At 43.2% G+C, this 16,172-nt stretch overlaps 2 protein-coding genes and 1 long non-coding RNA gene across 3 annotated transcripts; 2 read left to right on the top strand and 1 right to left on the bottom strand.

The window, feature by feature from the left end:
- Nucleotides 1–44: 44 nt before the first annotated feature.
- NIF3L1 (NGG1 interacting factor 3 like 1) lies at nt 45–5,710 on the bottom strand. The gene is made up of 6 exons (XM_083865729.1): nt 5,283–5,710; nt 4,416–4,578; nt 3,817–3,943; nt 3,293–3,431; nt 1,918–2,001; nt 45–1,028 (listed from the first exon to the last, which is right to left on the bottom strand). Exons 1-6 carry the CDS (start codon nt 5,701–5,703, stop codon nt 844–846), a joined length of 1,119 nt encoding a protein of 372 aa, XP_083721855.1. The 5' UTR covers nt 5,704–5,710; the 3' UTR covers nt 45–843.
- Nucleotides 5,711–6,023: 313 nt separating this feature from the next.
- Nucleotides 6,024–10,872, top strand: PPIL3 (peptidylprolyl isomerase like 3). The gene is made up of 7 exons (XM_083865826.1): nt 6,024–6,174; nt 6,874–6,920; nt 8,068–8,142; nt 8,920–9,013; nt 9,637–9,704; nt 10,093–10,211; nt 10,482–10,872. The coding sequence occupies exons 2-7, from the start codon at nt 6,918–6,920 to the stop codon at nt 10,606–10,608; spliced, it is 486 nt and encodes a 161-aa protein (XP_083721952.1). The 5' UTR covers nt 6,024–6,174; nt 6,874–6,917; the 3' UTR covers nt 10,609–10,872.
- Nucleotides 10,873–11,710: 838 nt separating this feature from the next.
- LOC310911393 lies at nt 11,711–14,576 on the top strand. Its single transcript, XR_014590506.1, has 4 exons — nt 11,711–12,278; nt 12,667–12,799; nt 13,114–13,206; nt 13,418–14,576. It is a non-coding gene; the product is annotated as an uncharacterized lncRNA (long non-coding RNA).
- Nucleotides 14,577–16,172: the final 1,596 nt, after the last annotated feature.

The following is a 16,172-nucleotide window of genomic DNA, read 5'->3' as shown; positions in this document are numbered from 1 at the left end:
TAACAAATTTACAAATTTTAATGAAATATTTTATTAAACATTTACCATTCAGAGATGGTAGGGTATACAACTTCTTTCTTAAAAAAAATCCCAACAAAAACTAACTTGGAAAATAAAATTATCAGCGGTGAAAACACTATTTGTTCAGTTTTAGTAATCCTGTAATTAAAAGCCACAGTTACAGAAACTGTTTTTTAAAGAAAATAACAAAGACACGTGAATTTACAGCTTTTGTTAAGGATTTCAGTTTGAACATTACAAAGCTTTTTTTGGATTGAGTCCCTCTTTTGAAAAGCATTAAAGCTGCATTAGTGGTAGACTGTGCAACTGAATACAAGTACCAACAACTTGCTTTGTGTTCTCTGTTTGCATCTGAGTGGTGCCTTAGTACCACTGTTAATGCAAACAATCGATCTCCATCCTTTCATTAATTACTGTTTCTGTAATTTATTAGGTAAAATATCAGTGACTTGCACTGACATGATTTGACATAACTGTACTAGGGTAAAATTGCTGTGTAAGCTTAAATCTGGAAGTAAGTCAGGTTTTATATATTTTACCCAAACCAATCCTTGTGTATCATGGTTATCAACTGTATCTAATAACATTAAGCAGTAAATTTATTCAAGTACAATCCAGTCATTGAGTAAATGAGCCTTTGGTATTCCAAAACAAACATTTATTTTTCTGACATGACAAAATATACCCCAGACTTTGAGGGATCATATAATACAATCATTCCATACTGGACCAACTGAGAGCACCTTCATTAAGCTCTGCGGTTGGATAGGTCTGTGAAAGATAACACTATTGACTGAATTTTCTCTCTCCAGTTCTTTCCCCCTATGCCACCTGGAGAGGATCTCTGTCTCTCTCAGACACAATGATGTTGATTTTGTTCTGTAGGTGGACGGCGAGTGCGTCGCGCAGCTCTGACAGGAAGCCTCGCTCAGTATTACTGTGCTCACACAGAATAACACTTATCCCATTGGCAACTGCATCCAGCACATCATGGTGGGACATCTCTCCTGCCATTTTGAGAAAGAAATGTCATGGAGATCACTAATGGTACAGTTCAGGTAACCAGGTCTCTGCAATGTACAAAGCATCCCAGTTAAAAGCTGTGGTGATGTAATGAAATATGGGCCATAAGTGGAAATTCAACAGCCCCCACTCAGCAGGAACATGGAACACTCCTGCTGCAGGGCCCTTTGAAACACTCAGCTGGTATCTCTGTATGCAGCTGAGTCAAACCACAGAAATTCCTTGCCATCTTTGAATAGTTGTAAATTCTCCCAGTTTGGGCAGAAAATAAAAGTGCTGAGAGTGGTCTGGAAAAGAATGGAGGAAAGCAGTTGGGAAGCGTGAGGGTCAGCTCTGCAGGGCTACATGTAAGGGGGGAGAAGGGGCAGCAATTCCTACAGAATGCAAGGCAGCCTTCACATTATTGAGCCACAGGGAATAGCTGTCCCACTGCTGGAAGAGAGAATAATGGACTAAGTGTTCCTTTGGTTAGACACACTATGGAGTTTCTTTGGAAGGTTCTGTAGACTACATATATTGTTTTGCATTAGGGAATTCTGTAGGGAATAGAAGAAATGTATGTTGCTAAATGAGAAATACACTGAAAGCTGCAACTCACTGCCATCAGCACTCATTTTGTGTTGAAATAATGCTGTGAAGTAATGTTTTAATTCAAATATCTTTCACTGTGCCACACTGCCATTTGATCCACACTATCTCTAATATTAGTTTGTCATTCCTATAACTAACTGTTTCTTGATTATAAATATCAGGTAATTCTTTGTGGTCAAATCTTTCAACAGCCAGTCAACCCTCTTATTTTTTGCTGGGGTCTGTTTGTTTCTTTCTCTAATGACTATTTTTATAAAAAATAGTGAAACAGCAGTCTATTACCTGTGAGATAGAGGTCAGCTTCTGTTCCCTTCAGGACACTGCTCCCAGAACCAGCACACAGAGCAGCTTTCTTCACTGGTGATTCTGCAGGACACAAGGTGCCACAGTTAAACTCCTTCCCCTATGTTCAGCCCTCACGTGTGTATTGCTAGTAATTGTTTCAGGTAACTACTACCTTGATTTTAGAGTCAATGTAAATTTGTGGGAGGAAGAGACGTGTCAGTTTGAAAGAGTCAATGGGTCTGTAACACCTCTGACAATACAGCAAAATCTTCTGATAGGTAGATTTTTTTCAAGGGGCAGGAAACTTTGCAGAAAACTTCAGCACAGAGGCTGGCTGCTGGTGACCTTTTTCCTAGTGAAGTGTTAGGTTTCTGAACTCTTCAATAGGCCACTACTCTTTGCAGGAGTCTTGTGTTCCACCAGCATTGGTGGCATCATTAGTTGGGAAATTAAGGCAGCATTTTGCCTCTGAGATATACTGGTTCTTAACTTAGAGATCTCAGAAGGCCAGTCAATGCAAAAGCTGAAAGCTGCTCCATGCCAATAAAAAATGTCCATTTGCTGTGACTGCTAATTCCAAGCTATTATATATGACAGTGACATGCGTTTTAATTATTCATATACATTACATTCACTAAAAGAGGAGACATACAACATAGGGAGTTTTCAAAATCTGATAAGGTTTCACAGTACATTGCCTTGCAATTACTGTTGATTTAAGTGGAGTCACACCACTTTAATCCCACACCATAAAAAGAGGCTTTGAAGTAGTTTGGGAATTTTTTAGTGCAATTGTCAATCTAATAAGATTTCTGCCTCCTAAGTTACAAAGAGTTCTCAACAATTTTAGTCTCATAAATTCTATTGGCTGTGCTCCTTGGACATTAGGATAGGTAGCTGGGACAAGAGGCTATTTACTCCACATCTTACTAATGACCCCACTGTTTGAGCTAGTTCACCTTCTTTATCTTATCTTTCATCAAAACAGTTCTGTGTTCATAATGATACCATAAAATATATTACTCAAAGTAATTTGAATTTTAACCTTCAGTCACAAAAGGGAACATACAATGGAACAGTACACCTTTGTGCCTGATATCCTGGGCAGGAAAAAAATCTTAGTCATTATATAAATTACAAAAAACAGTATGTTTCATTCAACTTGTGCTGTCCCTTCTTCACCACAACCACCAGCGTAATATAAAAATCCCATTAAAATACAGATGAGATTCTTTTCATACGCTGTAAATTCTAAGATGCTGTTTCTTAGCAGTGCTCCCTAGTTCTAGGAAGTACAGCTGTTAAAGACAGCAATGTTTCCCACTGCCATGCACCCAGTCATGGTCCCAGCCTGGCCCTCAGGCCCGTTTACCGAGCGTCCTGCCCGCTCCCACGGCTACGCGGACGTGCGGGAGCTGCAGGTGGCCTTTGACGCGCTCGATGATGTCTGACAGGGACACCGCCTCGCTCAGGGTGCACAGGCGTCCCATTCCAGTGTGGGGAAGAAGAGGCTGAAAAAAAAATCAAATTTACTGTCAGAAAACTGACTCCACATGCTTGCACTGCTTTCCACACTGTAACAAGATGAGTATATTGGGCTTGCAGGAACATCACTGAACTTTACAAAAAAGTGTGTACGTGATGTAACATGGTTCAATGTAACATATGAACAATGCCAGCTATTGGAACTGATATAAGAATTAGTACAGACCACATAAATAGTTTTCACTGCTTTGGAAAATGTGTGTGGCTTCGAATCCCCATATGCCAGTACTTCAGAGTTACTAGGGTAGGACTGGAAAGCTGTGATGCCACTGACTGCTGCATTTCAGTGTTTAGGGTACTCAACTCACACAAGTAATACATTCACAGGAAGTAATTTTGTGATTTTCTTACCTTTTGTAGTAAGAGAATCTCGGTCTTGTGATAAAGAAGGCTGTTCTGGGACAGTAACGCCACCACATCCAGCAGTGCTTTCTGAGAGCAGTTCAAACTGACTCGTGTTTGTTCCTCACCTTCAACCCTGAGGAAAGACATGCCTGGTGCTTGTTAAGAAGCTAGATAAAATTTCAGCATTGTAATTATTATATGACAGCATTATCATTATTAATTTTGGCATTATAATTATTATTATTCTATCCCAATGGCTGTTCTACCACTGAGAAAGAAAAAAAAGACAGTGTTGTAATAGCCAAGACTTGTCTTGGAAGAAACAAATATGGGAATTTAACTCAATTGTCCACATCAAGTTTCCTGTTAATACTCTTCTTTAACACCCCTAATCTATGTGGTGCTAGACTTGAGTTGCTATTACCATTTAGCATGACAAAGACTGACCAGAAAGGGACGATTATTCCTTAAGTTTCTCACTCTATTGCTGAAAAATACAGCAGCAATGCACAGAGGAACAAAATTATTAGAACAGTAAAATACAATTACAGCAACTTACTGTTTCAAACAACAGGAAGAATACAACGTTAGAGTGGAGCAGATACCTGGCTGGGAGAGTAGTGAGACAAGAGATTTCTGGGATGTCTTTGATTTTGGCTAGCACTGCATCCAGATGCTCAGCATCTGCACAGAACTCTACCCGGTGAGTGCCCTCAGCTGGAGAGCTTGGTGCAGTTGATGGATGCAGTGGGACAGAAGTACAGGCACCTGAGAAAACAGTACAAGATTGCTGCTTTAGAAAGCAGGGTAAGTATCCTAACACTGATTTAGCACATATCTTAAAGAGATCCAGATGTAAATTTTGCACTCAAATCCTTTTTCCCTGACCAGAACTGTGCGCTTTTTGTTCTCCTGTCTCCATTAGGCACAGTCTGTTTTAAGTCCAAAAAAGCTGATGGATGTATATTATTTGCCATCTTTAATGCCACCAATTTTATCCTAACGATTGTACAAATCCAGAAGGAGTTTCTGGTTTGTGTGACAGGCTGGAAAAGACACATCTGTGAGCCACAATACAGGATAAAAATCTAAAATCATTTCATATAGCTTAAATCCTTTGTAAACATTGAGATCTTGTACTTTATAAATTAAAAGGGGTGATTTACAGTCAGTGGTCTCAGCATTGCAACCACAGTGGCCAATAAGTATGCTCCACCAGTTCCAGACACATCCAATAGTAGAGTCGTGCATCTGAAAGTACCTTGTGTTTGTTTTTGTTATGTGGTATACATCACCAAGATAAATTTCCTAAAATGTTTTTAAGGTTACAGTACTATAAAAAACATTAGGAAAAATAAAAACAGTCCTCAAATCACACCTGAAAGAGCTGGGGGGCAAATGATGAAAGATCCCACCTAAAATAGCATACATCTTTAATAATTTTAACTTGTTTGTTCTTAACAGAATCTCACCGAGTCCCTTTGCTAGCCAATTATTAACTCCGTGAGGTATGGCATCGTATGCCGTATGCGGAGAATAAATCCCGATTCTGTTCTCCAGGGCTCGGACCACCAGCCGTTCCTTCCAAGTTTTCCATGTTACTCGCTTGAGTGGTGCGAATATAGGAGGGTGGTAGGAAAGAACGAGGTCTGCTTTCTTCTGCACTGCCTCTTCCATCACCTCCTCAGTGAGGTCGTTAGTGAGGAAAAGGGTGTTCACGGCGTGGGGAGGACTTGGTTCCACCAGCAATCCCACATTGTCCCAGCTTTCGGCCAGAGCGGGGGATGCGAAGTCGTTGAGGGCAGAAACGAGCTCCCGGAGGTTCATGAGGGCGCGGACGGGCGGGCGGCCCAGGGCACGGACGCGGTGCAGAGGCGGGAGAAGCAGCGGCATGCGGGGACCTGTGCGGGGCAAACACAGGCCGCCGTGAGCCCCGGGAACGCCCGGCCACCGCCGGGACCCCCGGGCGCCCTCCCCGCCCCGCGCTGCCCCGCCCCGAACGCGCGGAGCTCAAGCCTCTTCCCCCTTCCCGCGGCCAACCCGAGCCGCAGAGCCCCGGCGGCGGAGAGCTCACGGGCCCGGGGCACGGCCCGGCGGCTCCGCGCTCACCTCCCGCGGGAGCAGGGCCGGGCCGCGGGGCGGGACCTGCGCTCGGCCCCGCCGCTTCCGCCGCGCTCAGCGGGGCTGGGGCGGCCCCTCCGCAGCGCCGGCAGCGGGCCGAGGCCGCGGAGAGCCGCCGCTTTTCCGGCGGCCAGGCCGGCTCTGCATCAGCCCCGGCAGGTTAAATAAAGCATTGTCCGAGCCGGGCAGGGCTCGCCGGTGGAGGACCGGGCGGCGGGGGCGGGGCCCGGGCCCACCCGCTCGGTGCGCGGCGTTTCGGTGGCGGTGCCTCGGGCGGGCAGGGAGGGAGCGGTACCCCCGGCGGCGGCGGGTGCGGGGAGCCGGGAGCGGCGGGCCGAGGGGGGGACTCGGGGTCGGCCCTTCCCCAGGCTCCGCGGGGCTTCACCGGCGAGGGCGGGTCTATAGAGGACATATTAGCGCCTAAATTGTCGACTTCTACGCAGCCGCGGGTTTATTGCTGTCATTCTAAGCGCTTTATTTGAAAGTATGACAAAGATTAAAAAGATGTGATCCTGTGCTTGGGCGCAGGTACCTGTCTGTTGCAGGCACTCTCAGCTGTCACGAGTTGGCCCCAGATCACATTTATGTTCGGTACTGGCATGTGGCTTTTACCTGTGGAAATTTCTGATGGAACTTCTGCCATCTGCTGTTCTACCAACTGCCATAATATTTGCAAAAACTGATTGCTTAGTATAAATTTTCATCCTAGGAAAGAGTGTTTTTTGCCCTCTTCCCTTTTCTTTTAAGCGGTCTTTTTCTACTAATTTTCCATTCTTTATATGCTGTGTAGTTGCTTAATGCAAAAATTTAGCCACAGAGTCACTGGAATGGCACTGTAGAACATGTGGTGTAAAAGCATGTAACCAACAAATATTTTAGAATAAAAAACAAATGGGGATTAGCAGGAAAAAGCCCAGCAAATTTTATATGTTATCTTTGCAGGAAATACTGTATAGAAGGCTACCTCAGCTTTTTGATAAGCAGGCATGGTAAGAACAAAAGCACATTTTATATATTTTTGTTCTTTCTGAAATGCTAATCTCTTGGAAAGTGGATAGCTGCTCTCCATCTCAAAGGATTGCACATTTTAGTCTGATGCTGTGAGGAATTTGTCATGAAAAGTTCAGGGTTTTCATTTCAAAGTTATAATAAGATGCCGTGGAACGGTTGCTCTACATCAGTCTAAAACATAATTATGCTTTCACTTTAGAGATCCCAGATTTTAATGCTACTTTGGCATGTATTTGATAATCTAGTTTGGTTTATTTTTCACAGAAGCATTAGTCTAGTTGCAAGAATATACCTCTGCTTCAGTATATGTAAACTTCTGCACTCACAGGCTTTTAAAAGTTTAGCAATTCAGGAAATAGACATAAGACTATATATGTCTTAAACTGTTCATACACTTTCTATAGCATCTTCATGGACACTGTGGGCAGCTGTCTGCTTTATTTGTATACTTTAGGAGCAGTATGCTAGTATCAACATGATGCTGATTTTTATTAGTTTTGCTGCACAGTTATCCCACAGTATTTGTTTTTGCATAGTTTACCACTTTTCATAGACGCACTGTGATATATTTGGCCTATAGAGATAAATTTGCTTAGGTTACTGGATTACTGGTTTTAAATTTTATTAAGGTAGCGTAATAATTTTTAAGAAAAGTAAGTTAATTTGTAGATTTACATATCTATGAAGGCACGTTGTATATGTTGCCATTCAGAACTGGCCTTATCAATCAAAAGGCTGCAGGATCAGTTGCTCCTCTAGTTGTAAAGAGTGAGATGTGTGCACCATCCAAAGTAGATGTAACCTTGATTCTTCACCTTTACATTCAAGTGTCTGAGTAGGTCCTGTTTGCAAATGGATAATGTATTTCTGGAGTATAACAGCATGCAGCAGCTACTGCATTACCATGGCAAACTTGATTGGTCCTGAAACTAAATGAAGCTGAGTGCTTTCTGGTGATTTTACTGGAAATGCCAGTGGTTTGTGACAGTAGCCTTGCTTATGGCCAAATATTGAAACAGTGGCTATATGCAGTGTAAACTTGCTTATGTTCTTGGTGGGGCTGGGAAAATCAGTCTGTTAGTATTTTATTGCTGATTTAATTATTGTTTTCTGCCTTTTGCTCAGGCTGTCACGCTGCATACTGATGTGGGAGATATTAAAATTGAACTGTTCTGTGAACGTACTCCAAAGACTTGTGAAGTAAGTTGAGTACCAGGAGTAGGATTGCCAAGGGATTGCCTAGTAGTGAAACAAAGCAGTAGAAATAGTGAAAACTGTGGAGGAGGTGAAGTGGCTTTTGCAATTCCACCTTTTCATGTAATGAATACCAGCATTCTAGGCTGGTGCAATTCCACTCATGGAACTTGAGCTCTCTGTCATACTGCTAGAGTTTGATACCTGTTTCTCACTTGATAAGGTTTAGTTAAGGAGTGCTTCTCTTGACATTCCAGCATCTCCCAAAGTGTCTTTTGCCTTTAAGGGGAAATACAGCCCCTAGCGTAGGATTCCCAAATTTCCATGGGTTTATTCATACCCTCGCAGATTTGATTTTCATTTAGAAGACTCACTCACAGTTTGTCAGGGACCCCAATTTTGAATTTTTATAAAAAACTGAAATTGAAATAAATTTCATTTAATGAAAAAGCTGAAGTATGAAGTTATTGATTACAAAGTTACACGTGCAAAATGAAATTGTTGAATGGGAAAGATACTTTAGAGCATGACTTAGACTTCTTGTTTGTTCCTCAAGTCCGACAACCTTGCACTGAAAGCTTTTTATTCTTTGTGTGTGTAACACTGTCAAAGGAGTTTATTAGCTATGATTTGTTTATGACTGTTCTGTGGCAATACCCTGTGGAATTTGCATGGTTGCAAAGCAAAGCAGAGATAAAACCATTGGTTTGCCAATGCTCTCATTTTAGTAAGATAACACTTTTTTTCAATTGTTTGTTAATATGGTTTGTTTGATTTTTGTAGAATTTCCTGGCTCTTTGTGCTAGTAACTACTACAATGGATGCGTATTTCACCGAAATATAAAGGGCTTCATGGTTCAGACAGGGGATCCATTAGGTAAATTCTTCTGTCTGGGTCTTTCTATGGAAAAAACATACATAAAAATAAAATACAAGGAAATAAAAAGGAATTATAGGTATTAAAACCAAAATGTAAGCAAAGTAAAAATGTAAGAGTTATTGTATTGTTGATAAGAGGTTTTTATGATGAGATTAGTTTTCTGTGGTGGGCTTGCAAAAGTGCAGGCCTTACCCCAGTTTTATGTAATTATGCATTCTACAAACTTGAGTTTTACCAGCTGTTTCCACTAAATATGATGGTTCTGTTGACTTAAGTAGAAGCAGCTGCTACTGTGTTTTGTGTGGTTTCTGCCTGAAAGGCTGAGTATAAAGCATTTGGGGATTTGGCCCCCAGATGGTGTCAGCTATTTGAGAGAAAAGCTGATTCAGTTGTTTTTGTTGATTTCATACTGAATTCAATTTAAGGATATGTCAGTGTTTTGTTCTGCTGCTTAATAGGTTCCTTATATAGAGTTATGTCTCAGTGCCGTGTCAAGAACCTGCCTCAAACTAATTGCAGGCTATCTAGTATCTTTGTTGTAAAATGTTGTAACAGAATGTAATTCCTGGATTTTTCAGTCTGAAAATCCAGTAATTTCTACTGTGGTACTTCTTTGTCAGGCACTGGGAAAGGAGGTAACAGCATCTGGGGCAAGAAGTTTGAAGATGAGTTCAGTGAATATCTAAAGGTATTTCTGTCCTCTCAATGTGCACTTACATTTTCATCTCAATTTTCTTTACAAAAAATTTCTCTTGGTTGGAGAACAATAGCTTATTATTAAAATAGGAATAGGTGTATCTGTGCTTGGCAAGTTAAGTTTGAGGGTTTTCATCACTGAAAACAGAAGTAGAAAGAATTTCTGACAGCATTGTTCCTGCACTGAAGGCAAAGAAGTAATTTTTCCCTGTAAGAGCCATTTTGAGGAACTAATTACTGATTGTGATAGAATATATTAGTAACCAAGATTTATTCTTAATAATGGTATTGAGGAAGAGCTCTAAGACACAGAGCATTTTGCACAGGTTAGTCCTGGTTTCACAGATGTGTATTCATGCTGAGGTTTTCCCCTTGTTCAGCACAGTGTCCGTGGGGTGGTTTCCATGGCAAACAATGGTCCCAACACCAATGGATCACAGTTCTTCATCACTTATGGCAAACAGCCACACCTGGACATGAAGTATACGGTGTTTGGAAAGTAAGTGATTCAACTGCATGCCTCTGTCAGAGCGTGTGAGGGATATGAGTATTTCAGGGCACATGCAAATGCTTGAACTTCTCAGAGTCAGTCACTGGATGCTTAACATTTCCTTTCAAAATACATTATTTGCCACATAACATGTTTTGGTTGTCTTATTTTGTATTATTTGCTTGCAAAGTCCTTGCCTTGTGATACTAAAGTGTAAAGTGTTTTGAAATTTAAATCATTATTAGAAGGCAATTTCCAGCACTTCTGTTTTTCTTACAGAGTTATTGATGGCTTGGAGACCCTGGATGAGCTGGAGAAGCTGCCTGTGAATGAGAAAACCTATCGACCTCTTAATGATGTTCGCATTAAAGACATTACAATTCATGCCAACCCTTTTGCTCTGTAGCCACAGAATGCCTCAACACATTCTTCAGAGACTGGTCAGATAATTCCCACATTATGGGGTGTGAGAGCCATCAAAAAGGGGTACTTCAGCTGGATCATATCTTTGCTCATTGAATGCAGAATTTTCAGGAGCTGTGACATTGTTTGGAGTTGTCACAGAGAGGTGTTGTGCTTCTGAAGCCAGGTTTTCCGGAGTATCTTCCAGCATTTTGATTTTTAAACAATTTTTTATACTTGTAAAATAAAAACCAAAACTTTTATTTTTTTCCTAATCTTTGGTTTTTGCATTCTCTTTCTGAGTGATGTTAAAGCAATGTCCTTTGCCATAATTTCATGCTACCAATTTTGTGAAACTTTCTCATAGTGTCATCTTCCTTATTCAGTTTTCTCAAAAGAGTAAAGTAAGACACAATTTTTTTCCCCTAGGTGAGAGCAGTGTCATAAATAGATGAAAACTATCCCTTCAAGAAGATGAAAGAACATATTTAGAGGAATGTTTGCTCTTGTGCTGCTGTGTTGGAATGATAACCTCTTCAAGCCTCCCCTAAAGGTAGATGGGAGTAATTTCTTCTTCAACTCTGTTGCTATGAAAGAGTAAATATTTGTCCTTACATAACTCTTGATTGAAACTAGGTAACATGGATTTACTGTAACTTGTTTTTCATCACTTTTTTGCACAAAGACTAGGGAGTAAACACAACAAAGAGCACTGCCAAAAAGGCTGTGGTCACATGATGTTGAACAGATAAAGAGCCATTTTGGATTTCTTCCCCCAGTCCTCTTTCCACTCAGTGAGCATCCCTTAGCAAAGCCTATTATATATATGCTTTGTAATCCTTGGGGGGCTCAGGGTCTGCCTGACTTGCAATCTGCTTCAGACCATTTTTTCCCATTTTGAGACTTGTCCTCTTAAAATAATGAGACCTCATTTCCAGGAGAAAGGCAAAGGTATGCCAGGTACAGTTTACTGAGGCATTAATGAGAAGAGTTAATACCTGCTGGAGGGGACAAAGTTTCTATATTCTTCATGGAATGTTGCTTTAAGCTCCCAGCCCTTTTTCCAGAGTTAATATATTTTAGTGTAATACTTCAGTCAGGTGAAGGATTTTATTCCTCTAGCTCTGTGCTCTTGTCTCTCCCCTACAGCAGCAGCAGTGGCAGCTGGAAGGAGCGTACAGTGGCTCTCCTGGCTGGCACTGCTGCCACGCAGGAGGAGGGGCATACTGGGAACTTTCGTACAGTGCAAAGGAGCTGGAAATAATAATTTAAAATTGCACTGAACTGGAAACAATTTCAGGTCCTTTTTTTTTTTCCTCCACAAAAAGAGGACTGTTACGTACAAAATGTGAAATACGGCAGCACCAAGTATTTTGCTCTCTGGAAGATACACATTAAATGTGAATTTTTTTTTTTTAATATATATATATATTTTTTTTAAAATTTTTTTTTTTCCCTAATGTTGTGTGTTGAAAGGAGAGTGATCCTATTGGGACAAAATGACAGACAAACTTCAAAATTGTATTCTGTCTGCTTTCCTGGACTTGGGCAGAAAGAAAATAAGGGTGCATGATTTTTGAACAGTGACAGACTTATACGTAGGCTAGGCTGATTCCAGAGGAGCACTAACCATGTGCAGAGCAGTTCGGAGACGATTAAGAGCCTCGTCTCGGGGTAAGAAATGACTATTTCGCCATTGGGAGTCCCCCGCCCCCTCAGGCCGCCATGTTCTCTCTGCGCTTCCCGGGCGGGCAGAAAATGGCCTCGGTCGCTGTGCCGGGCCCGGAGCGCTCCGGAGCCCCCCGGCTCTGTTCGGGCCGAGCGCGGAGCCTTTGGCCGGGCCGGGGTTCGGGGCCCGCGGGGTTGGGGCCGGCCCCGGTCCCCCCGCCCGCCCGTGCCGTGCCGTGCCGTGCCGTGCCGTGCCGGTCCCTCCGCGCTGGGGCGCCGCACTCGGCTCGGGCTCGGAAAGGGAAGGTCAAGACGGGTGGGTAATGAGCTAGCTCGCTTTTCCTCCTGGGGCAAACTACCTGAGAGATAACCCGAGTTTTATTGTCTCCCATAGAAAAGCTTCACTGAACTCTTGGAAAGCCCACTGGGCAGTATTTGGCCGTGTTAAGCACACAGAAGCCTTTCCTCTCCCCAGGATAATGCAGCACTGGGGGCCTCTCTAGCTTGGCAGGAGTGTCCGAGCCTTGGTATGTCCTTACGTTGTTTTTTTAAGGGGAAGGTTAAAGGTTCAAGTTCCCTTATCAAAAATAATTTACTTGAAAAAAAGCTCTTAAATTAAAAAATAACTTTGAAGAAGGAGCGGAGAAAAAAGCCAAAACCTGGGATGTTAAGGAAAAACACAATCTTCATTATCGTTTAAGTTTGATAATTAATTGCTTTGAAACTGAATTGTTTGTCTGTGGAATGTAATTCAAAGAGTAAAATGCCTTTGTTACACTTGGGGAATTCCAGTCAAACTAATGGTCCTGGCGGAGATAAAAGAATAAGAACCATTTTGCAGGAGGTGCAGCAATGTTAAGAGTGGAAAGGGGACACCGTTCAGCAGTGCACAGGAGAAAAAGTGCTGCCACCATCTTTCTGCAGCTCCTGGCAGGTAAATAACTTCTGCACTTCTGAAATCAGCAGGCGTGTTTTATGATTTCATTATTCTGATCAGCTCATGTGATACCAGATTAATTTTTGAGTTGAAGGTATTTCAAGAAAGATGTCTTGCAGCTTAGAACAAAAAGCTGCCTTCATAGTGGCACTAAAATTATTTTAGTTACATTTACTGGATTTTTTACTCTCTTTTTAATTTTTTTTAGCAATGATTCTGAAACCATTTCTGTGAATGAAAGAGGCTGTTGTCCAGGACAGTTTTGAAGTTTGCAGTCACAAGTGCAAGGACACTGGGCCAGGGATCTGGTCTGATGTGACAGCGGGTGGCAGGAGGAGATACAAACACTTTACAATACATGTCATCATCCTAAATGTCCACGGGTGATGGGACCAATTTTAATTTTGTTTGTTATTTTAAGAAGATAGATTCTCATCTGTCAGTAATAACTGAGTGTCAAGTCTGGGGAATTCTGTGGGTAATGGAAGTTTATTCCTTTGGGTCATACTAGTACTGACTCCTTTTTACTAGGATTGCGTTTCCTTCAGTGAAAGTGTATGGTTTGTACACATGCTTGTGATACCACAGAACATGGTTCTGTTCTTTGTTCACTGGAATATATTTGAGCAGATTAATGAACAATAACCATCAGTTGCAGTGCTTGAAATACAGGCATCACTTTCATGCCTTCAAAATTTATATTATGACAAGCATTTGTTTAACCCCTACTCAAAAATCCAAGGACAAGCTTTTAAACTGGATTTTGACTAAGTATCACTGAAATAGCAAGGGAGTCATGCCAGACTGACTATGTCAAGGACCTTAACTAAACATAACTGCAAATTAGGAACTTTAAAAATTATAGATACAAGTTGTAGCTTATTCTACTGTCATCAACACAAAAAGAAAATGAAAAAGTGAACAATTTGTAAGAGAAGTAACAGCATGATGGTGTACTAGAGGGATAAAAGTCACAAGAAGCATATTAAACTTCTCAGTAATTTAGTTATTTGAGAAAAACCCATGGCAACTGTAAACTTCATGGAAACAGAAATTTTAGAGGGCAAGGTTACTGAAAAAAGAATATAATAAAGTGTATTTTGGCAGATCGCTGAACAGCTGAGTAGCTTGTCGCGATTGTATTTTTGTAATTTCATCTGGCAGATTTGTTAAAGCAATCAAACTGATAAAATCTTTAATAGGTAATAAAGTACAGCATTTACTGCTTTCTGTATCTCCACCAACCGTAAAACTGTAAAAAATTAGAATTCAGTCAGAAAACAGAATTAACTTAAAATTATATCACCACGTTTTCAAGGCACGCAAACACACTGCGTAAAGCTTCATTGACCAGAGCGGGGGCCGTGCTGCCCGCGGGGAACAAGGAGAGGAGGGAAGAGGGAGGAAACTCCGCCCGCCGCCCCCCGGCAGCCGCTGCAGGGACAGGAGCCCCGAGGGGCCGAGCTGAGCTCCGGGACCCGCGGGGATCAGAGCCCGGATCGGCACTGCCCGGGCCCCGACACCGCGGGGAGAGCGGCACAAACCCCCTAAAGGCCGCCTGCAGCAAACGGGGGGAAGCACCGAAAACAAATACGGGAAAGGTTAAAATGTGCTTGTGGCTCCCGCCCCCGGCCCGGGGCGGGCGGAGCTCCGCGGGAGGAGCCGCCGAGGCGGGGCCGGCAGAGCCCGGCTGGGAACGATCGGAGCCGGCGGCTGTGGGGAGGGGCCGCGAGCGGGAAACGGCGGCCGGCCCCGGCTCCGGGTCTGCAGAGCTCGTGCGGTCCGTACGGAGCCGCGAACAGAGCGGGGCTCGGGGGTTTCTGGAGGATAAAGCTCACCCCGCATCGCCGCTGCGGCCTCAGCCCGCTCCCCACCACAGCCACAGCCACGGCGGGCACAGCCCGGCACCGCGGCTTCCCGGGGAGCGGGAGCCCCCCCGGCATCGCCGCCCGGGGAGGTTGTTTCCCACCGGAACCCTTTCACGGAGGCGCAGCACACACGTTCCGTTTGCCGGCGTTCTGTGCGGCCGTGTCCTCACAGGGCTGAGAACTGAGAGCGGGTCCAGAGTGGCTGGAACGTTTTTAATGGTCTTTTCAACATGTAAATCAGAATTAAAGTGTAACTGAGCCATCGCTCGTGGGCCGAGGGAACAGGAAGGGCCGTGCAGACACAGGAGGCACTGGCTGAGAGGTCTGTGGAGCGCTCGGGGTGGTTTGGCCGCTGCCCACAGGAACTGCCCCAACTCCATAGAAGTTTCCATAGAAAAGGCATTTTGTACATCTGCTCTGTTCTACGCCGCATTAATAAAGTTCCCGATTTCCTTTTATTCTGTTTTATCCCGTTTGCACAATATAAGTGCCCACACACGTATTCTCGTCTTTTTAGCTGAAATTCTAAGGTTTCCCGTGTTTTAACCCTGTGTTAAACTCACACTCGGGACGTTACTCCGCGGCCCATGTGCGTAACTTCGCGGGTGTGACGCTCCGCGGCGCGAATCTTTCACAGCGTAGTTTTCGAACTCAAAACTCTGCACTCAGTTTACTCCGGCGTGCGCAATTACGCACATAGTACGCTCCGCGGCGCGAATTTTCCACAGCGAATTTTCACTCTTTGGCCGCTGTCTCCCGGCTCAGGGCCGTGCTCTCTCTCCCACGATTCTCGATGGCGTCTCCCCCATCTGCGGTTCTGGCCGTGCAGACACTCAGCGAGATACTGTAAATAAGTCAGCCGAGACTCCATCTTCATCATTGAGAAAAGCCAATTCTTTATTCACATCACTTACTTTATACAGTTTTCACAGACCCCGTGTGCAACACCTACTGGCTGCTAGTTTTCTTTCTTTTTTTGGTCAGAAGGTGATTCGTGTAAGTGCTAAGATTCAGGTGCTTCACATTTTTCCTTTATGGGTTCTCATGAACAGATCTAATTGTTTACACAGATGCACTTTTCAACCCAAGGATCGG

This window comes from Zosterops lateralis (assembly GCF_965231275.1).
Source record: "Zosterops lateralis genome assembly, chromosome: 7".
NCBI classification, from domain to species: Eukaryota; Metazoa; Chordata; class Aves; order Passeriformes; family Zosteropidae; genus Zosterops; species Zosterops lateralis.
The sequence above is the reverse complement of the archived record's forward strand: the minus strand, read 5'-3'. Positions and strand labels throughout refer to the sequence as shown.

Coding starts and splice junctions, on each gene's coding strand:
- PPIL3 (XM_083865826.1), top strand. Junction 8,143..8,919: donor GTACTCCAAAGACTTGTGAA/GTAAGTTGAGTA, acceptor TGATTTTTGTAG/AATTTCCTGGCTCTTTGTGC. Junction 9,705..10,092: donor AGTTCAGTGAATATCTAAAG/GTATTTCTGTCC, acceptor CCCCTTGTTCAG/CACAGTGTCCGTGGGGTGGT.
- NIF3L1 (XM_083865729.1), bottom strand. CDS start 5,703: ATGCCGCTGCTTCTCCCGCCTCTGCACCGCGTCCGTGCCCTGGGCCGC. Junction 3,432..3,816: donor AGATTCTCTTACTACAAAAG/GTAAGAAAATCA, acceptor TTTTTTTTTCAG/CCTCTTCTTCCCCACACTGG. Junction 1,029..1,917: donor AGCTGACCTCTATCTCACAG/GTAATAGACTGC, acceptor TCAAAATGGCAG/GAGAGATGTCCCACCATGAT.